Source organism: Penaeus japonicus, unplaced genomic scaffold (assembly GCF_977035675.1).
Source record: "Penaeus japonicus unplaced genomic scaffold, GWHDUDI00000001_assembly GWHDUDI00000039, whole genome shotgun sequence".
NCBI lineage: Eukaryota > Metazoa > Arthropoda > Malacostraca > Decapoda > Penaeidae > Penaeus > Penaeus japonicus.
In genome coordinates this window covers 3,865,458-3,891,806 of record NW_028234441.1, presented here as the reverse complement: position 1 = coordinate 3,891,806, position 26,349 = coordinate 3,865,458, and the positions used below count along the sequence as shown (strand labels likewise).

Sequence of the window (26,349 nt, the reverse complement as noted above, 5' to 3'; positions counted from 1 at the left end):
GCTGTCATGAACGAATACGAAACAAATAACCATCCACAATGAAGATAACAAGAGGAGGCAGGGAAGAGGAAGGAAACTTGTGCTTATGACTGTGAGTGCCACAGTGAAAGGCATCCCTTCTGGCACTGAGGCACATTGTAGACATTGGGCATGGTCTGAGTCACCTTCCATCTCTCATTCTGCCCGCACATCTGCAGTACTATAGAGCAAGAGATCGAAAACTTCTTATGTGCCATCGCTCAAAAGAGACAGTGCTTGCTAGAGACCGTAGAAGGCTCTCTCTCCCTCTCCTGCTGGTGCTAGAAGAAAGTGGTGCCATCTAGGTTTTGGATGTTAGATAAAACACATTTTGCTTAATATCATGACAGTTATAATAATTATGATTGCAATTGTCACCCTCCCTCATTCATTTACTCATAGTACAATAAAACAACACAGTGATCCAAAATCCCCGCACATCATGACGCCCGTCGTCAGGTCAGTCTGAGCTCCTGCGTCATGTATGACGAAAAAAAAACGTCAAACATCGTTAACAGTTTAAGGGTTCAACAGAAATGAAAACAATTCTGTTCTGGTATTGAGTTCAGGAGATATAATTTTAAAGATTTTGCTGCTTAAATTGATAATTAAATCATACCTGGCCTCTCATAGTCATCATGTATCATCTACCTTTCCAAATGTCTTTCTCTATCTGGTGTTGTTTTTGTTGTTGCTGTTGAAGCAGTTTATACATCTAGTGGCTACTTTGGCTTTGTAGGAGGTATCAAGCAATTAGTTTTCAGTATAATAAAAAAGAAATTACAATATAGCATACTTATCAGTATCAAAACACAAATAATACCATTCATCTGTCATAAATAGCTATTTTTTTCTTTTCTTACATCTCTTAATTTTTCAGAGCAATAACTCATACTATAAAGGCCGCAGAGAAACACAGGTGGCAGTAGGAATGGTTTTAATAAGGCACCCTTTGAGGAATCACACATGCGGGGTTTTAATGCATAATGGACATCAAAACTTGCCCAATCATACAGTGTTATCCCCTTTCCATTGGAAAACAACTGGTTAGCTTAATTTAGCACACAACAAATGTAGCACACAATCTTGTAATTGGTTTATACATCATACACATTCACTCTGCTAATCTAGATATTAATCACAACTGGTGTATACAATATGTTAATATGTCCATTGGTATATTTCCTTAATGTACATCTGTAATAAAATTCCACAGAAAAAAACGATCAAATAACATTTCTTAAATATCAATAATAGTAATGATCTGATCTAAAAACAAATGACATGAAATTAAATGGCATATGACTCAACACATGAGCAACCTGGTGATGAAACCCATACTTTTCTCTCAGTTTGTTTGCTATGTGAAGTATAGAAAGTTTGCATTTAGTTACAGTGAAAAATTCATTTATTCCAAAATATGCTAAAGAGAATTTGACTTCTTCATAAATAAATATATTCACCACAGAATTAAAGAGGACTGGGAAATGGTTGTGCAAGTTAATTACAAGATAATTCTTTGGTGATTCAGAGAAGCAACCAGCAGTTAGTTGTATTGGTATATTTACACACTCAAGGTTAAGAGCATTTCCACTTCCGAGGGAAACAGTTTTCAAAAAAGGACAGATATTCAGATGGTGCTAAACGTGCTATGCTCCATCACAATAGTGGCTGTACTTGATGGTGTCTACTTTCTTTTCCTCTCACTTGTGAAGTATTGACAGAAATTTTAGCTTCTTCAAATGACGCAGAGACAACAACTTCTCCCTTAAGCATGAAAATCCGTAGGAGCAAGCACCTGGCCTTGGACGGGAGAGTCTTTCCTAATAAAATCAATTCCCACCTTTTCTCTATCAACATTACGTCACATGGATATGAAAATTACTCATCGAAGTAGGCTTTCATCAGGACAAGTTCCCACAACTGCAGTGCCAAGGACACTGCTCTCTTCTATTTTATCAAAGACAATTCTTGTTTAGTATCAATATATACAATAATTATATATATATCTATATCTTACCTGATATCACATGCACTGATTTACTATATCAAAAATAAGTTACTTTTTTATATCATAATAATCCAATAGAATCCTTGTCTTATGTACAGAAAGCATATGCTCTCCTTGACTGGTTGATGACATGAAATATAAGAATCACAACTTAACCTTTAACTCTTCACAATTGCAGAGTTTGTTACAGTTGATGAGCAAGAAATATGAATTTCAGATGAAAACACATCAAAGAAATGGCTGCCATCCCCAAGTACCTAAATTAAATAACTCCAGATCATTTTTCATCTAAAGAAACTCATCAAAGTAATTGCTATGCATACTGCCAATTTGCATGTTCACCAAATATGAAATCAGAAAAACAAACAAAAACTAATTGATAATAAATTTACACCACAAGTTCTTATACTCCAACTTCTTTAGCATAGTTTTTGTAGCATGTTAATAAATTTAAATCTTAATTCATAACATGGGTCAAAATTATCAAATTTGTTGCTTCATATTCAACGATACTTCTATAAGCAGCAATAAAATAAATTCTCACTGCAAAACTGGTTACTGATCTGATGGTGAACTGCTCTTCTAACCCTGCAACATTAATACTGGACTGATTTCTGTGATGTTTAATAGGCAGATATTAGATTGATTTATCTCTTGACATATAAGTGTGTTTGTATCTGTTTATGTATGTGTGTACATGCCTGTGTGTCTTGTATTCCAATACTTTTTAAAATTATCATACAGTATTTATTTATTTATTTTCTTTTTACAGTAAGCCATTACACTTTAATCTATCTTTTGTACAGAGGAGTAAGTGTTTATCTTTTTATCATATGGTACAGAGCTGTGTAGATTTGTAAAAAGCAATACATTCTACTCATTTACACTGAAATGAAAGAAAATCGTGAAGCATCCGTATCAAAAAACTACTGAAATGTTATTATCCTAAATGCTGATATGTGAAATGGCAACAATGTTTTCATGAATAAAAGATATGTGTTGACTTTTATAAATGACCATATCATAACAATGATATTCAAATGATCTTTTGTACAATGATGTACTTAAAATTAAATTTCAATGTGTAAAAAAATATCAAGGAATGTTAACTGGAATGCCGGATGAGCCAAATATGGAACGTAACACGAAAACCTTAACTCTAGCAAGTACATCACGAATTTCACGTGGGGCAAATCAGGGGACAAAGCTCTTAGTAGGAATTATTCATCTGCTATCAATAATATTCAGTCTCTTTTTTTCTGTCTTTGCCTTATTACAAAACAATGGCTCTGATATTTATTTCTCTTATGCAGTTTGCAAGTATATCTAATCATATTAACTGTAACTGAGTAAAACACTATCAGAATCCCAATCATATCAATCAATTTGAGAATACAAGGTCTCTTCGTAATGAACTACCACTATGTAACATAACTGCCAGTATTAACTAATTTTATACATTACATTCACTCTATAAATTGTAACTGATTAAACATAGGTCTGTCAGGTCATAATATATATAAAAAATATTCATTTCATATTCTAATCACAGGGGTTCTAGTAACCAATCATAACAGTTATGTAAATATACTATTAAAACAAAATGATACAAAAAAATCACCTTTTAAACTACAGCATTCTTGACTTTCTTCAAGTATTGAAAGTTAAACAGAAAAAAGCAAAGATGAAATCTAACCATGAAGAGGATAAGTTTTACTTATTGCACACACTGATGATACAGAAGTGAACTTGGACAGAGAAATCACAGAAAACGACAACAATTATTTATAAGATCTGAAGGTCTAATATGACTTAACAGTGCTCATCAGGAAGACATCACAGAATAATTGCAATAAAAATCAATGTCGGTGAATATAAATAAAATGAACAGAAAAAAAGTGAAGGAAAAAAAACTTGAAATTGATTTTACAACTTTCCTACTAATGGACAAATATTTGACTGTATAGAAAGACGAACCTCTCTAAAATTATCTGTGTCTTGTTATTGTTTCATTTCTGGCAATGCCTGGATCAGAATCTGGATATTTACAGCACAACATAAATGACAACCACCTACCTGATCTGTCTCTGTCTTTCTCTTTCTCCCACATTGTGGGAAGAGTCAAGAATTAGTGTTTCATCCCAAAACACTGCTTATTGGGCACTTATAAACCCATTTATCATATTCTAAGAAAAAAAAACACCTAAAAATCAAAGAGTAGATCCCAAGCACCAATATGGAGAATGTACTCAAACGACAGTAACCAGTACTGAAGTCAAGAAAAAACAAAATTAACATGAGGTAATTCACTATTCTGGATAAGATAATTTGAAGTATCTTAGACTGGTAAACACACAGAGTCACTCTTCACACACTATATATTACAGATTGGTCCTACATTTTGCTATTTCAGAACATATTTTGCAGATGTGAATCATTTTCAATCATCAAATTTCAAACTAGATTTCCATTATTCAGAATCCTGCCACTGATGAGAAGTTATTTTATCAACTTCTTCTAATCACAAACAGCAATTCTTATTTCTGGCACTGTTAATTGAGGCACACTTGTTCATGTCCACCTACCACATCACTGGTACTCGTTTCAACAACTTCAAAACAGTTTCAAACATCTCACTAAGTAGTATTATCTATATCAAATCCAGCTGCAACTCTTAGAACATCCCACACAAAGATTTTAGCATTTCACTAGCTCATAATCAAAAAACTAATAATTCTTCAACTTTACACAATTTTCAATATCTACCTCAGGCCACTTCTGAGCTGTTAACACTCACACATCCCTTTAAGAGTTACCTCTTGATTCATGGTGTTGCATCACACATAGCTATACCTCTCATGACATTTGACTTCTTCATAAATACACACTAATCACAAGGAAAGTCTTTCTGACTAAAGCAGTACAAAACACTTAGCATTTTGTCACGCACTGCCTTTGCTTTCAAATGAATATCAATATCCGAAGTGCAATTAGTAAAAAAATAATCTCGCCAGAAACACGGAATGCTATCAGAGAAAGGAAAAACTTCCTGTTTCTTTTGACATGAAATTATAATTTTTTTCAGTTTTTTTTTTCTCCGCTTTGAGTTTCAGTGACCATAGTAGAATGAAAAGCTAAAGGAAGATCCTCCAGAGCACAACCTTTACAAGCTAGAGCAACAGTGCGGCAGAAGATATGCACAGCGATCACAGATTCTGAAATCTGGGACAGTACCTTAGTTCATGGCGAACTATAGCCTTATAGAATTCATGTGGATGGGGACCCAAGTGGTCTGCATATCTATCTCCCCAGGTGATTTAACCACCAGAAACATTTCTTAGCGAAATCAAGAGAGTACAACAAAGATTACCAATTGCAGAGAAAGAATTTGAAGTTTGGCTAATTCAAAAAATTTACCTAAATTCACTGTCAACTAATTCAACTTGAAACTCTTTCCCGTTCTTCAGCATACTATTGAAAATCAATACACAGGCACTTGAAAAAATATATGAAAAAAACAAATATTTATTTAATATTTCATCTGTTTTCATAGTTTTTTGCTAGGATCATAATTTTCAAACTTCCACTTTTGTCTTGATTCCTCTAAATTGCAGTCTTCCATTACGAGTTTCTTCCGATCTTGAGAAATTGCAAGACACTTCTTACTGCTGCCGTGCATGATGCGGCTTGACTGAAAGAGGAAATCATTCATAATTCATGAACAAAAAAACAGGAAAACATAATATGTAAAACCATCAATATAAATATACACATACTCATATTTATACATATGTGTATATTATATATACACATGTATACATGTGTATATATACGCATGTATACATATATGTATATATATACACATGTATACATATACACATGTATACATATATGTATATATATACACACGTATAGATATATGTATATATATACACACGTATACATATGTGTATATATATACACGTATACATATATGTATATATATACACATGTATACATATATGTATATATATACACATGTATACATATATGTATATATATACACATGTATACATATATGTATATATATACACATGTATACATATATGTATATATATACACATGTATACATGTGTATATATATAAACATGTATACATGTGTATCTAAATACACATGTTTATACATGTATCTAAATACACATATTTATACATGTATGTATCTAAATACACATATTTATACATGTATGTATCTAAATACACATATTTATACATGTATGTATATACACATATGTATATATACACATGTTTACATGTATATGTATATATATACATGTATACATGTGTACATATACACAAGTATATATAAGTATATACATACATATTCATACACATGTGTACACAAGTATACACGTGTATACACATGTATAAACATGTATACACATGTAAACACATTATACACGTGTATATACACATGTATACATATGTACACGTGTATATAAAGGTGTACACACATGTATACATGTCGTACGCACGTGTATACATGTGTACGAACGTGTATACAAGTGTACGCACGTGAATACACGTGTATACATATGCATACGTGTGTATACATATGTACACACGTATATACATATGTACACGTGTATACATATGAATTACACGTGAATACACATGTATACACGCGTAATACATATGTATACACGTGTACACATGTATACATATGTGTACACATGTATACACGTGTAATACATATGTATACACGTGTACATATGTGTATACACGTGTACACATGTATACATATGTGTACACATGTAATACATATGTATACACGTGTGTACATGTTTATACACGTGTACATATGTGTATACACGTGTATACATATGTACACATGTATACACATGTACACACGTGTATACATATGTATTACACGTGTACACACGTGTATACATATGTATTACACGTGTATACACGTGTATACATGTGTACACACGTGTATACATATGTACACACGTGCATACATGTGTACACACGTGCATACATGTGTACACACGTGTATACATGTGTTCGGACGTGTATACATGTGTACACACGTGTATATGTGTACGCAAGTGAATTCACATGAATTACACGTGTATATACATAAATTACACGTGTATACACGTGTACAGTTATACATCTTTACACGGTGTACACACGTGTTTATGATACTGTGTTACGGCATACACGTGTATACATGCATAGTATTACATATATAATGTGTACGCAGTGAATAATAGATATTATGGATCACGTAGACATAATTACACGTGTATACATATGAATTATACATTGTAACACCTGCATATACATTATATGTATACATATGAATTACATGTATACACATGAATTACACGTGTATACACAAGTATACACATGTATACACGTGTAATACATGTGTAATACATATGTATACATGTAATATACACATGAATATATCTGTATACACTACAGTATACATCCTGTATACAATATACATTGTAATACATGATAATATACTTCATACACCATTATATACATATTAGACATCATACACGTATGTAATATCCATACATATACAAATGCATATACATATATACATATACATATATACATAACATATATATAAATATACATATAATATATACATATATATACATATATATATAAGCAAATATACATATATACATATATATACAATATACATATATAATACAAACATATATATACATATATACTATATACAGATGTATACATATATATATATATATATAACATATATATACATATATATACACATACATACATATATATATACATAATATACATATATATACATATACATATATATACATAATATACCTATAAATACTATACATATATATTATACATATATACAATATATACATATATATTAAATATATATATATATACATATATATACACACATATAAATATACATATATACCTATATATACTTATATATATATATATACATATATTATATACATATATATATACATATACATATATACAAATATTTACATATACATATATATACACAATAATATATATATACATATATATACTATATACATATATATATATATATATATATATATATATACATATATATACACATATATACACATATATGTATATATACATATATAAATATACATACTATATATACATATACATATATATACAATAATATATACATATATATACATGTATGTACACATGTGTATATATACATATATATACACATACATGTGTACGAACACATATACATATTATAGCACATGTTTATACATGTATACACAAGTAATAGATTATATACGAGTAGATACATACCACGTGTATACATATGTTACTCACGTGTTATACATATGCATATACACATGTATTACACGAGTACGCACGTGTATACACGTTATAAACACATACGTATCGTGGATACATGAGTATACGCACGTGAACGGTAAACGTTACATTTTTTAAAACATACACGATACGAGTGTATACACATGTACCTACACGTATACTGTAATACATGTGTATACTTTGAACATATGTATTACACACGTGTCGTACAAGCCGTGTATATACATGTGTATATACATATGTATACACGTGTAATTCATGTGTATACACGTGTATACAATATGCATATACCGTGTATACACATTAATTACACGTGTATACAGATGTTAACACTTGTAAATACATAGAATTAACATGTGAATACATATGTATACACCGTAATAATGTTTAACATATGTATACACGTGTACAATATGACATATGTGTACACCTGTATACACTGTAATACATTGTATACCGCTGTGAGTTGTTGGCTCATATAGTGATATACACGTGTACACATGTATACATATGTGTACACATGTAATACATATGTATACACGTGTGTACATGTTTATACACGTGTACATATGTGTATACACGTGTATACACATGTATAAACGTGTATACACATGTATAAACGTGTATACACATGTATACATATGTACACATGTATATACATGTTTACATGTGTATACACGTGTATACATGTGTACACACGTGTATACATGTGTACACATGTGCAAACATGTGTACACACGTGCATACATGTGTACACACGTGTATACATGTGTGCGGACGTGTATACATGTGTACACACGTGTATATGTGTACGCACGTGAATACACATGAATTACACATGTATATACATAAATTACACGTGTATACACGTGTACACATGCATGCACGTGTGTACACATGCATACACGTGTGTACAGATGCATACACGTGTGTACACATGCATAGTCATAGACATAGTCATATATATATACGTAGACATAGTCATATAAATACATACATATATATACGTAGACATATATATACATAAACATATAAATATATATACATATATATGCATATACATATATATGTATACATATAAATACGTATATACATACATATACATAAATACATATATATATACATATATACATATGTATATACATATATATACAAATATACATATATATATACATATATACCTATATATATACAAATATACATATATACATATATAGAAATATACATATATACATATACATACATATATACACAAATATACATATATATCTATACATATACATATATGCATATACATATATATATACATATATACATATAAATACATATATACCTATATATACATATATACCTATATATACATATATACCGATATACACAAATATACATATATACATATATATACATACACATACATATATAAACACAATCATTTAGACACATATACTTATATACATATATATATACATATAAATATATAAATATATTTTCATATATATACATATATATACACATATAGTACCTATATATATACATATACATATATATACATATACATATATATACATCGATATACATATATATACATATACATATATATACATATACATATATACACATACATATATATACACATACATATATATATACATACATATATACACACATATAAATATACATATATAATAAATATACATATATTTACATATAAAACAAAACATATGTATATATACAAAAATACATAAACATATATACACATAATATCCATACACATACACACACACACACATCACAATATATATATACTATATATATATCTATATATATAGATATATATATAATAAAAATATTATATAATTCATAAATATACACATATATATATATATATATATATATATATATAAATATATATATATATGTATATATATATAATAAAACACTGCCACTAATTGAAAAGGAAAAATGAGGGTTGGATGATCTTATCTCCTTTCTAGTGGGAAAAACATTCCCTAGATTAATTGACCTTAAACACCCTTCTGTGACCTGATTCAGCCCTTGTTCCTACTGTCATCCTTTCCCTATATATTCTTTACAAAATTTACTTCTCTTATTCATTTTTGGATTGCTTTCGCCTAATGAGGAACTTTCTTTAAAAGTTCGAAACGTCGTGAGTTTTTCCTTTACAATTAGTGGCAGATTTATTATTCTGTCATGTGCACGTTTTTGTGTTTGTGTTTGTTGTGATTCATATATATATAAACATATACATCTATATATATATATATACATATACACATATACATATATATATACAAATATATATATAAATATAATATATACATATATATAAAATTTTTTACAAATACATATATACACATATACAAATATATACATATTATCACATACATATATCCAATATTACACATACATATATACATATATATACATTTATAACATATATATACATAATACATTAATATAAACATATATACATTAATAAATACATACAAAGATACATAAATTACATACAAACTTATTATAACAAATATTCTACATACATAAATAGATATATATATACATACAACATTATTTATAGAATATATATAAAATATACTATATATACATATATATATATATATATATATATATATACATACAAGATAAAATACATATACACATAGATATACATATATATACATATACACATAGATATACATATATATACATATATACACGTGTATATATGCATATATACACGTGTATATATGCATATATACACGTGTATATATGCATATATACACGTGTATATATGCATATATACACGTGTATAAATACATATATACACGTGTATAAATACATATATAAACGTGTATAAATACATATATACACGTGTATAAATACATATATACACCGAGTATATATGCGATAAATACACGTGTATATAAGCATATATACATCGAGTCTAAATACATAATACACGTGTATAATACATTATAAACTGTAATAATACATCAATACACGTGTATAAATACATATATACACGTGTATAAATACATATATAAACGTGTATAAATACATATATACACGTGTATAAATACATATATACACGTGTATAAATACATATATACACGTGTATAAATACATATATACACGTGTATATATACATATATACACGTGTATATATACATATATACACATATATATATATATATATATATATCAAAAAAGCACCCAATATATATATTAAATTCACATATATATACAAAATATATATATTCACATATAAATACCATATTCACCATGTATATATACATTATAAACAATACTACAAATATAAACAATATTTACATAAATATACATATATATATATACATAAACACATATATATACAGAGACATATAATACATATATAACACATAATACATATACATACATGTATATACACAAATATATACATGTATATACACATGTAAAAACCATATAAATACATGTATATACACCTGTAAATACATAGATATACAAATAACACATATATACATATATAACACATATATATACATATATATATATATGTAAATTACACATATATATACATATATATACCACATATAGTATAACATATATATAACATGTGTATACACAATATATACATGTATAAACACATGTATATACATATATATATATACAAATATATACACATATAATTACACTATATACAATAATATACATATATATACACATAGGTAATCTATATATACATATATCCATAATATGTATATATATATACATCTAGACCACATATATATAATATATACACATATATAAAACAATATGAAACACATATATATACATATATATACATAATAATACACATGTATATACATATAATACATATAGATACACATATATATATATACCGACCATATACATATAAACACATATATACATACATATAACCACATATATATATAACATATATAACACATATAACATATATACATATTTTTATATACATAATATCCATATATATACACATACACATACATAAATAAACAACTATAAATACACATATATTTTTTATATATATCACATATATACAATATAACACATAAATAAACATATGTATACATATATATGATACATATATATTACAAATTCATATACACATATATATACATATATACACAAATTATATACATATATATGCACAAATATACAACATATATACATTTATATACACATATTATACTACATATAATATACATATATACATATATACCTACTGTACACATATATACACATATATAGTATATAATATATATATAAACAACATATATATACACGATAAATCTAAATACAATATACATATATAAACATATATATGCACAATATATATACATAATAATACACATATATTATACATATATATACACATATATACATATATACACTATTATAACACATACCCATCATATATATACATATCATATTACACATATATATATACATATATAGAATATATATATATATACATGATATATATATATATAGATATATACATATATACACATATATATACATATATATACACGCATATATACATATACACACACCCACACACACACACCACGACACAAACACACAAGCACATATACTCGTATATATACATATATACACACACACACAAACAACACACACACACCCAACACACACATATACACATCATAAATACATATATACACATATATATATATATATATATATATATATATATAGATACCTAATATATAACATATAATATATATATACACATATTATATCATATATACACATATAGTATACATATATACACATTTATATACACATATTTTCACACGATATATATACAATATATACACATATATATACACATATATACACATATATATACACGACTTATATAACATATATACACATATATATACATATATCATACTATATATATATATTACATATATTATACACATATATACACATATATATACACATATATCATATATATACATATATATATATACCATATATATAACATATATATACCCACAGCTACTCATCATATTTATGTCTTAATAATTATATATATATATACATATCTAACATATAATATAACATATATACATATATACACATATATACCAAAAAATAATAAATATACCTATAATTACATAAGATATACCATATATACATAGATACACATCATAGTTATACCATATATACATACATATAATGTAAACTATATACATATATACACACATATATACAATAAAAGTAATAATTATATGTATTTAACATATATGTGTATGTATATATGTATGTATATATAGAATAAATAGTATATATATGTATAATGTATGTATATATATGTATAATAGGTATGTATGTATATATATGTATAATCGTTAAAGTATGTATTTTAAAAAAATATGTATGTATGTATGTATGTATCAGTAACGTATAAAGTATTATATATATATATATATAATAGATATATATATATATATATATATATACACACACACACCCAATATAGTCAATATATCTAAAAACCCACACACAGACCCATACATATATATCTATTTTATTATATCGCGTGTATATCAACTCTAACAATCTATCATTAGAATATATGCACCTACATAAATAGATACGTACATAAATAATATATATATAATATATATATATATATAATATATATATATAGAGAAAATATATATAATATATATACATACATATCATGAACACCTATATATAAAAAAAAAAACATATATATATATACAAAAACAATACCCATAATATATATATAATATATCATAGAATATATATGTATACATATATTTACATACACATATATAAATATATGTATATATAGATATAGTATATATATATATATATATATATATATATATTATATATATATAGATGTGATTATAATATATATTATATAAGTAATATCTAAATAAGTATATAGTAATATAGATATATATAATTATAGTAATAGAGATAGTATATATATATATATATATATATACATATATAGTATAGTATATACCATATTATAAGATATATATAAATAAATATATGTATAATATATAAATAAGGTATATATATAAGTATAGTATAATACATATATGTTATCAAATAGATATATAACGTATATATTAGGGTATAGTATATACGTATAAGTATATAATAAGATTATGTATATTTAATATATAGATATAGTATTATTATATGTATAATATATATATAGAATATAATATGTATGTATATATATAATTATAGATAGAGATATATATATATTTACATATATCTATATATATATATATATATTATATATATATATATATTATATAACATAGTTGTATATCACTATAATATATATATCAATAGATATATCAATAATATCTATATATATAGTATATAACATAAAAAATAAAATATAATATATTAAGATATATATGTATAATTATATTAGTTATATAATATATATAGATGGTATTAATTATATATATATATATAGTATAAGTATAATATATATTATATATGATATATATAGGAGAAGAACATAACAGTACATATATATAAATACATATATATAATATATGTATATATATATAAATATTATATATATATAAGTACTATATGTATATTTAGAATATATATATATATAATATATATAATATATATGTATATATATATCTATATATATATATTCTTAATACATATATATATATATATATATACATATATATATATATATATATATAGTTCTTCGTATTATGCTTCGTTACGTATAGTATTGGTATAGTTGTCGTATAATGATATATGTATATAATATATTCTAGAGAACGGAGATAAATGCTATAGATATATATGTCTTCATATATATAATATATATAATATATATACTGAGTATATATATATATATATATATATATATAATATATATATAAATATATATATATATATCTACACCTTATATACACACTTTTAATGTTGCTTCCTTTGCAACCTGTCTTCCTTCCCTCCCTGATACCAGCATAAGAATACCCAGCAGGAGCTACAAGACTACCAGACTCACACATACCTCTGGGTTGTACTCCCAGTATTGGTTTCCCTTGGATCCATGGCAAGGGTAAAGGATCACATCAGCACCAGCATAGTCCATGCATGCCTCATCACGCCTGATCTCTCCTTCCTTGCTCAGCATCCAATACTAATGATAAAAATAATATAAAGGTTAGAAAAGCTCGAAGAATCATCACTTTAACAAAATCTGAAACTTTAATACTTAAGATTTAGCAGCAAAGTCAATTGTAATGGTCTAAAGGACTTAACATTATGTGCAAGTAATTCTGTATTAAACATTACTGTACTATAACATTATCCTTCAGAAATGAAAACTATATGTTTAGCAAAGAAAAGGATCCACATTTTAGATAACCTGTTTGTACTGCAAATCTAAATTCTTTCTTAAGTTTATTATTTACCAACAAAAAGAAACCTGTTTCCGAAAAGCAGATCTAATTCAAGATTTTGATCAATAATTACAAATTATGACATAAAATTCATGCAGCATGTATCTATCATCCTGCCTATGGCCATAAAAAATATTTTCATTTGTACTACAATCTATACTAAAGGAAAACAATAATTAAGTATTCTTTCAAATCATACTCAGGGGAAAAGAGACATATTAATCAGATAAAATCTCAAGAATAATTCCAGTGTTTAAAAAGTTTACATATTCTGTCATGGAGCAAAGGAAAGGTGGAATAATAAATCATACTAATCGAATCATTCCTAAATCTGTAATTACTCCTACAATTCTGACCTCTATACTTCATTCATACTTCATCAGTTAGTCTACTTTGATGAGTATTTTCATAGATAATATGCTATTAACCCATTGCAGACGGGTGTCACGACATACATGACGCAGGAGCTTTGGCCTGACGATGGATGTCATGACATACATGACGTCTGGAAATTTTGGATCACTGCTATTTTATAGTGCTATGAGTAAGTAGTGAGTGATGATGGCAATTGCATACATAATTACTTTAATTACCATAATATTAAGGAAACCTAACATCCAAAACCTAGATGGCACCACTTTCTTCTTCTAACACCAGCAGGAGAGAAAGCCTTGAATGGCATCCATCAACAGTCTTTAGCAAGCACTATCTTTAGAGATCAATGGCACTCAGCAACTTGACGACCTCTTGCTCTATATTAACGCCTATGAAGGATGTGCAATGGGTTATAACCTCAGTGGATTCACAGTCTCACTTTACAAATGAAGACAATTATCAAATTAACAAAGAGTATGAATAATCTATAATTATATTCATTCTCTCTTTCATATATCATCTTTAATACATATTGATATAGATCAGTATAAGAAAACCATAAAACATTAGAAAAATATTCATATCACCAACAATACCTGCAGTTCTTGAGAAATATCAATATCTACCCTATTTTATTACTCTGCTCATGCTCTAATAAGATTAAATAAGATCTATGCATTAACCCTAAAATGTATTTGAGTTGTCTTGATATAATGTAATGCAAAGGGCTAGCAATAGTATGGATCCTTAAAAAATCATGAAAAATGGGATACCTACATATGATACAACAATTTGAAAAGAACAAGAAAAATCTATGTTGCCAGAACATGGCACTTAACCTGTTTCATAGTCCCTGCAGCACAAGCACCTAGGCTAAAATTAAAACATGAATAGGTACTTACCTTCAGAAAGCCTATGAAAAAAAAAAACAAAAAAAATGCTCAAGCACCTGAAAAAGACTTACCTGATTTCCACCCTGCCCATGGCACGGCCAGAGACCGACCGGTTTGTGGTTATCATCAGGCTTGGCAGCGGAGTCCACACACTGTCCGGTGCCCAAGTTGTGGATCTGTTGCACATAGACAACACTAACTACTACTGCCATGATCACCATGCTAGAGGCAGGGCTCAGGAAAAGGGGCAGACAATGGGATGTGAAACAGAGGAGACGGGGGAATGTGGACCCATGATCTAATGAGTATCTGCTCATATGTTTAGGCCAGAGAGAGACTGCAGTTAGTTGTTAGCGGCTGGTCTTTACTGTGGGGTTGTGCAAACACTCACTGACTGAAGCAGCAGGCAAAGCAATACATGGAAAATGGTGTCTTTTTTCAAAGGGGAGGGAAAATGGAAGCTAAAAATAATTATAAATATGATTTGCCATGTTGAGTAGCTACTGATAAGAAAAAAAAAAAAAAAAAAAAAAACTAGAAATGTGGGAGAGATGAACGAGTAGGAGTTATAGAACTGAGTAAGAGCTACAAAATTATCTGAAAATCATTAACCTCTTATAAAAGATTGCTGTTACTTCATGTTTCAAAATAATGAAAATTACAATAAAAATAAGCAACCCTATCATTTCCCGTAAGAGCCATATGAATTCAAAATATATTTAGAAGTATCTATCTCAAGTAACCTAATATGATACTATGGACATGCTAACAGAGTAAATAATCATCCAGTGACAAAGAAACTGAAAATATATATATATATGAACCATACTCTGGGGTGCACATTCCCATCCCTACGAAGTTTACTTCCAGACATACAAACATTAGGAGAAACGGTAATACTTGAAAAGTAAGAAACAATCATGCCATGCAAAATCCTAAACAAAGAAAGGGAAGAGGAACCAAAAACACAACACAAATTGGGTATCATGATACTCCACACCAAGCCAAGTTCAAGCTACTCGAAAGCAAGCAGTAAAGCCCATGCAAACCTTCCACTGTTGTCTGCCATCATCTCCTCTGGCTGATCCTTCTGAAGCTGCCTAACCTAGACCTTGTACAGTAAACAGATGGGATACTAGAACAACTAGTGGTTTGCCCTACTAGATTACCTGATTACCCCCTTGCTTATGACAAGGGTAGAGGCCCACAGCTTTGTGTAAATTAGCCCTGCGTGCAGGGGAGTCGAGGCAAGTAGACCCGCCAGCACCCAAGTTGCGAACCTGTTAGCAAGGAGGACATGGCCAAAGGGCAATGTTGAAGCCCAATCAGTTCTTTAGACCCTTAGTGACGTCTGCGTCTGAGGCTTGCTTTATTGCTTTTTGGTATCTTCGTGTGGAAGATATTGATATCAATGGATATGAATACTCTCCACCAGATATACAGATGTCATGCTTATTACAACACTACTGCTGAATCAATTGTGCATGAATTCTTTTATCTAACTTTTTTTTATTTCTGTATGGGTCAAATTCAACTTTCAATTCATATATTTTTAAAATATCACTATCGTATGATAATTTTGCAATATTGGATTATTCTATATATCCTGTCTTTAAAACTTTATTCAAGACACTTTGCTATCATCCTAATTTTAACTAAAATAGATCTTTAAATTGTCAGATCAGGATACTAGAACAGCCCCATTTAGATGAATTGTCAATTTGTTGAAAAAAGTTACTTTTTAACAGGGAAAGATTTTTTACATTTTATAATGTATTTGCTGTTTAATAGCATCACCTGACATTTATCAGATTTTAATCAAATGTAAGATTATATACATTAATCATATGTGTAACCTAAGATACATACACAGATGTAATACTGAGCACATACATCCATACACACACATGCACACATCACATGAGATTTCCATAGAAAATGCAAAAGAAATAAAATTTTCTTGCAAATATGTTATCAATGTTTAAATTTACTACGCGTTAATATAAGATCCAAATATCGATAAGCTTACACAACCTATTTGAGACAAGTTTTGTGTCCTTAATCTAGGAATGCCCAAATCCTCAAAGCACCTCTTCTGTACGAACAGCCGTATTTCATTAACAATCTTGATCACTTTTCTAATAGAATAATACAGAACTCTCACCAGTGCATTTACATAGATTTCTTCTCTCTCGTCTTTCAGTTCTCTTTCTCTTTCTCCTCTCTCGAAAAGCTACATACATACAGAACACACACACACACATACTTGCACACTGTCTTCACAACAGTCCTGCGCAGATCCAAAATAAGTAGTTCATATGTCATCAAAAGCTTGTATGACAGCATAATTACAAATAAATAAAACAAAAACGTCTTCACCACTGTGTATAACCAATACACTATTTCTTATGCTATTCTCTCTATAATTAACCAGCTGTAAGTTGCAAAGTATCCAGTGTTGCAGTCGGGAAAATAGTCAAGCAGCATGTTTACCCTTTCACTGCAACACTAACACTTCATTAAAGGGAAAGAAGAAATGTGTATTTCTGACAATCAGTCATAGTAGATAATCGTCATAGTTTGAACAGTCTCATTAATTGGTATTCGCGCAGTGACAGTTCTACAGATCAGTTATAAGAGTTAGCACAGTGTAGAAATGTCTATCGTCGAATATGAGAGGAAAGACATTGTGCGCTAAAACCGTCCTACAAGTGTTAAAAGCCAGTTTGTCTCAGCTCCAGCACCGACGCCCAAAACGTCTGCAGTCCACATGCAACACTTGTGGAACCAATCATGAGGTACATACACTATTCGGATCAAATACGTGTTTCACTCGTGTAATTACATATGAGACCACTGCCCTATAGGAACTAAAGAAATATTAGGCAACGCGGCGAGTGAAATAGAAAATAACGAGAAAAAAGAGCACACAGCACAAACATATTCACTAAAAAGAAAAAAGAGGGAAAATACAGATTACTTCCGAAAGGCAAAAGCAAGTGAAAATGAATGTGAACATCTTGCGCAAATAAACCGTAATTGTGACAAAATGTGTATGCATTAAAAATAAGGTCAAATCATGATTTGGGGGTACCCCAGGAACAAAAATCTTAAAATGCTGCGAATAATTCCGCATCATCAGACTATTATAGAGCTGTGTCCATGAGACTACTTTACTTGGTATGCCTTCTCACTTGCACAGTCTAATATGTTTGTAAAAATGAACTCATTTCAATAGTTCCTAAATTACTGTGATACATATGAATATGAAAATTTGGGGAAGAAGAGAAACATTTTCCAACATATTGCTTAAAATGTCAAAATGTCCACATATTATTGAAACAAGAAAGCTAGTCTCTGAGAGTGGAAAGAATTTCTCATTACAGTCTTGTTTAGATTTTGTAATGTCTATTATTTCTTCAGAGAAAGGGGATGCAAATATGTAAAGAGACAACATTGGGATAAAGCATAACTTTTGTGACGAAATGAATTGGAGCAAAATGATGGCTGACAGCAACACATCTATAAGAACATTTGTAGAGAATACTAGAACGAAGTAATGACTCATTTATAATGCAACAAAGATATAATGCTGAAGAAAGATGGTTTAAGAATGAACAAACATTGAAATCCAATGAAAAGAATATGCTAAATAGTGCACTTCCAAAGGTCCTTTCCATGTTTCCCAATAAAAGAATATATCATCAAAATTATTAGGAAACTTATATTATGAAAGTATATGATACTATATATTGTTGGCAATAATATATATAAGTTTTCATTATAAATCTTTAAAAAGTTAGAATTATGATTTTATTTCTTAAACTCTGTCTTCAAATAAAAGTTGAAGAAAACTCTCTAACTTATCATCATTTCATATTAAGCAAGTATTTTTTTCTTCCTTTAGAAGATTTTTTATAGCAGTGTGATATATCTTCATATATTCCTAATTGATATGTTTATAACTTTAACTAACTAGTAATGTAAGATCCTATAAATACTTATAGCTTACACAACTGAGTTCGACAGTTTTTGTCCTGTAATCTAGGAATGCCCAAAATCTCAAAGCACCTCTATGTATCAAACTGCCGTATTATTAACAATCTTGATCACATTTCTAAGAATATAACAGAATACACACAAGTGCATTTACATATTTTCTTTCTCTCTCTTTCTTTCTCTTTCTCTTTCTCTCTCTCTCACATACATACATACATACATACACACACACACACATACATGCACACTTTCTTCAAACAACTGCAAGATCCAAAATAATATTCATATGTCATAATTGTATGACACATAATTACAAAAAACTCTTCACCCTGTGTATACCAATTCACTATTTCTTATGCTTTTCTCTATAATTAACCAGCTGTAAGATGCAAAGTATCCTGGTTGCAGTCGGGAAAATAGTCAACAGTCCTATGTTACCCTTTCACTGCAACACTAACTTCATTAAGGGAAAGAAGAAATGGTATTTCTGACATCTGTCATAGTAGGATAATCTTCATTGTTGAATCTTCATTTATGTGGTATAAGACAGGTGACTGTTCTACAGACTTTATAAGGAGTTAGCAACATGTGAGAAATGTCTATTGTCGAATATGAGAGGAAAGCATTGTGCGCTAAAAACCCCACAAGTGTTAAAAGCCAGTTTGTCAGCCCATCACCACACCAAACGTCTGCAGTCACATGCAACACTTGTGGAACCAATCATGAGGTTGATACACTATTCGGTCAAATAGTTTGTTTCACGCTTTGTAATTAACATATGAACCACTCTTATAGGAACTAAAAGAATATAAGGACCAGTGAAAGAAAATAACGAGAAAAAAGAGCACACAGCACAAACATATTCACTAAAAAGAAAAAAGAGGGAAAATACAGATTACTTCCGAAAGGCAAAAGCAAGTGAAAATGAATGTGAACATCTTGCGCAAATAAACCGTAATTGTGACAAAATGTGTATGCATTAAAAATAAGGTCAAATCATGATTTGGGGGTACCCCAGGAACAAAAATCTTAAAATAAGATCCTATAAATACATAAAGCTTACCACAACTGAGTTTGAGACAGTTTTTGTCCTGGTAATCTAGAATGGCCCAAAATCCTCAAAGGCACCTCAATGCATCAAACTGCCGTATTATTAACAATCTTGATAGCACATTTCTAAGAATATAGCAAATACACAAAGTGCATTTTACATAAATTTCTTTCTCTCTCCTTTCTGTTTCCTCTTTTCCCTCCTTTCTCCCTCTCTCCTCTCACATACCAAACGCTACATATCATACACACACACACACATAACAGGCACACTTTCTTCAAACAACTGCAAGATCCAAAAATAATCTACAAATGTCAAATTGTTACACCTAATATACAAAAAAACTCATCACCCTGTGTAACCAATTCACTATTTCTTATGCTTTTTTTTTTTTTTTTTATTTTTTTTTTCATTTTTTTTTTTTTTTTTTTTTTTTTGTTTTGTTTTTTTTTTTATTCCTAGAATTAAACCACTTGTAGAGATGCAAGTATGCCCTGGTTGCAGTCGGGAAAATAGTCCCCAACAGTCCTATGTTAACCCATTCCAGACTGCAAACACAAACTTCATTAAGGGAAAGAAGAAATGTTATTTTCCTGACATCTGTCAATAGGTAGGATAATCTTCATGTTGAATCATCATTTATGGTATAAGACCAGGTGACTGTTCTATACAGACTTATAAGGAGTTAGCAAACATGTGTGAGAAATGACTACTTGTCGAATAGAGAGGGATAAGCATTGTGCGCTAAAACCCCCCCAAGGTGTTAACAGCCAGTTTGTCAGCTCCCTCACCACCCATACGTCTGTGCATTCACATGCAACAGGACTTTAGGAAGACCATCATGAGGTTGGAAACACTATACGGTCCAATAGTATGTATTCACGCTTTGTAAATAACATATGAACCACTCATATATAGGAACCTAAAATAATGATAAGGACGCATGAAAAGAAGAATAACGAGAAAAAAGAGCACACAGCACAAACATATTCACTAAAAAGAAAAAAGAGGGAAAATACAGATTACTTCCGAAAGGCAAAAGCAAGTGAAAATGAATGTGAACATCTTGCGCAAATAAACCGTAATTGTGACAAAATGTGTATGCATTAAAAATAAGGTCAAATCATGATTTGGGGGTACCCCAGCAACAAAAATCTTAAAAATGACGAGCGAATAATTCCCATCACACCAGATCAACTATTATAGAGCTGGTGTCCCATGAGACTAACGTTAACTTGGTATGCCTTCTCACTTGCACAGTCTAATATGTTTGTAAAAATGAACTCATTTCAATAGTTCCTAAATTACTGTGATACATATGAATATGAAAATTTGGGGAAGAAGAGAAACATTTTCCAACATATTGCTTAAAATGTCAAAATGTCCACATATTATTGAAACAAGAAAGCTAGTCTCTGAGAGTGGAAAGAATTTCTCATTACAGTCTTGTTTAGATTTTGTAATGTCTATTATTTCTTCAGAGAAAGGGGATGCAAATATGTAAAAGAAACATTGGTAAAGCATACTTTTTGAAGAAATGAATTGGCAAAATGATCTGACAGCAGTGATCTATAAGAACATTTGTAGAATAGCTAAGGAAGTAATGAATTGGTTATAATGCAAAATATATAATGCTGAAGAAAATGTTTAAATGAACAAAACATTGAAATCAATGAAAATGAATATGCTAAATAGTGCACTTCCAAAGGTCCTTTCCATGTTTCCCAATAAAAGAATATATCATCAAAATTATTAGGAAACTTATAATATGAAAGTATATGATGCTATATATTGTTGGCAATACTATATATAAAGATTATAAATCTTTAAAAAGTTAGAATTATGATTTTATTTCTTAAACTCTGTCTTCAGATAAATGAAGAAATCTAATATTCATCATTTCATATTAGAGTATTTTTTCCTTTAAGATTTTTTGCAGTGTGATATACTTCATATGTGGGGGGGGGTGGGGGGTGGGGGGGGTGGGGGGTTTCTCTTATTATATGTATTTATATCATATAATAGGTAATAGATATATATATGTATGTAGATATATGGATATGTATAATATATGTATATTATATATATTATAGAGCTGTGTCCATGAGACTACTTTACTTGGTATGCCTTCTCACTTGCACTTAGTCTAATATGTTTGTAAAAATGAACTCATTTCAATAGTTCCTAAATTACTGTGATACATATGAATATGAAAATTTGGGGAAGAAGAGAAATATTTTCCAACATATTGCTTAAAAGTGTGTAAAAATGTCCACATATTATTGAAACAAGAAAGCTAGTCTCTGAGAGTGGAAAGAATTTCTCATTACAGTCTTGTTTAGATTTTGTAATGTCTATTATTTCTTCAGAGAAAGGGGATGCAAATATGTAAAAGAAACATTGGTAAAGCATACTTTTTGAAGAAATGAATGTAACCACTGAGTTCGACAGTTTTTGTCCTGTAATCTAGGAATGCCCAAAATCTCAAAGCACCTCTATGTATCAAACTGCCGTATTATTAACAATCTTGATCACATTTCTAAGAATATAACAGAATACACACAAGTGCATTTACATATTTTCTTTCTCTCTCTCTCTTTCTCTCTCTCTCACATACATACATACATACATACACACACACACATACATGCACACTTTCTTCAAACAACTGTAAGATCCAAAATAATATTCATATGTCATAACTGTATGACACATAATTACAAAAAACTCTTCACCCTGTGTATACCAATTCACTATTTCTTATGCTTTTCTCTATAATTAACCAGCTGTAATATGCAAAGTATCCTGGTTGCAGTCGGGAAAATAGTCAACAGTCCTATGTTACCCTTTCACTGCAACACTAACTTTATTAAGGGAAAGAAGAAATGGTATTTCTGACATCTGTCATAGTAGGATAATCTTCATTGTTGAATCTTCATTGATGTGGTATAAGACAGGAGGACTGTTTCTACGACTTAAAGTAGTAGCAACAAGTGAGAAATGTTCTATTGTCGAAATATGAGAGGAAAGCTTGTGCGCTAAAACCACGAGTATAAGAGGTTTGTCAGCCCATCACCACACCAAACGTCTGCAGTCACATGCAACACTTGTGGAACCAATCATGAGGTTGATACACTATTCGGTCAAATAGTTTGTTTCACACTTTGTAATTAACATATGAACCACTCTTATAGGAACTAAAAGAATATAAGGACCAGTGAAAGAAAATAACGAGAAAAAAGAGCACACAGCACAAACATATTCACTAAAAAGAAAAAAGAGGGAAAATACAGATTCCTTCCGAAAGGCAAAAGCAAGTGAAAATGAATGTGAACATCTTGCACAAATAAACCGTAATTGTGACAAAATGTGTATGCATTAAAAATAAGGTCAAATCATGATTTGGGGGTACCCCAGGAACAAAAATCTTAAAATGCTGTGAATAATTCCGCATTATCAGACTATTATAGAGCTGTGTCCATGAGACTACTTTACTTGGTATGCCTTCTCACTTGCACTTAGTCTAATATGTTTGTAAAAATGAACTCATTTCAATAGTTCTATATTTACTGTGATAACATTGTATAGAAAATTTGGGTGGAAGAAGAGAAAAATTTTCAACTATGTTAAAAGTGTTGTAAAATGTCACTATTATAGATTGAACAAGAAAGCTAGTCTCTGAGAGAGTGGAAAGAATTTCTCATTACAGTCTTGTTTAGATTTTGTTATGTCTATTATTTCTTCAGAGAAAGGGGATGCAAATATGTAAAAGAATCATTGGTAAAGCATTCTTTTTGAAGAAATGAATTGGCAAATTATATGTAACAGCAGTTATGTATAAGAACATTTGTATATATATGAGGAAGTTATAATTGGTTTATAATATAAAAATGTTTAAATGACAAAAAATATTATAATATGTATAAATCTTTGTATAACTACTTCCAAATCAATGCAAATGATTTGATAAGTAGGGCCTCTTCCAAGGTCCTTTCCCTGTATCTGTTCCATGATTCCCAATAAAAGAATATATCATCAAATATTAATAAAACTTATATATGTAAAGTATATGATACATAGTTGTTGGCATTGTTGGCAATACTA

At 29.0% G+C, this 26,349-nt stretch overlaps 1 protein-coding gene across 22 annotated transcripts in view; it reads right to left on the bottom strand.

Moving 5' to 3' along the window:
• Positions 1 to 940: 940 nt before the first annotated feature.
• LOC122259883 (putative polypeptide N-acetylgalactosaminyltransferase 9) overlaps positions 941 to 26,349 on the bottom strand; it is a 560,190-nt gene continuing 534,781 nt past the window's right edge. For 15 of the 22 annotated variants that reach the window (XM_086533258.1, XM_086533256.1, XM_086533260.1 and 12 more), the window contains 3 exons: positions 18,365 to 18,475; positions 15,537 to 15,665; positions 941 to 5,720 (listed from right to left, as the gene is read on the bottom strand). In XM_086533258.1, the coding sequence (XP_086389384.1) occupies positions 5,577 to 5,720; positions 15,537 to 15,665; positions 18,365 to 18,475 (384 nt within the window). In that variant the 3' untranslated portion in view covers positions 941 to 5,576. Of the gene's footprint in view, positions 5,721 to 15,536; positions 15,666 to 17,266; positions 17,372 to 18,364; positions 18,476 to 26,349 lie in introns of all 22 variants that reach the window. The other 7 variants (XM_086533266.1, XM_086533276.1, XM_086533275.1 and 4 more) reach the window with 1 other exon arrangement.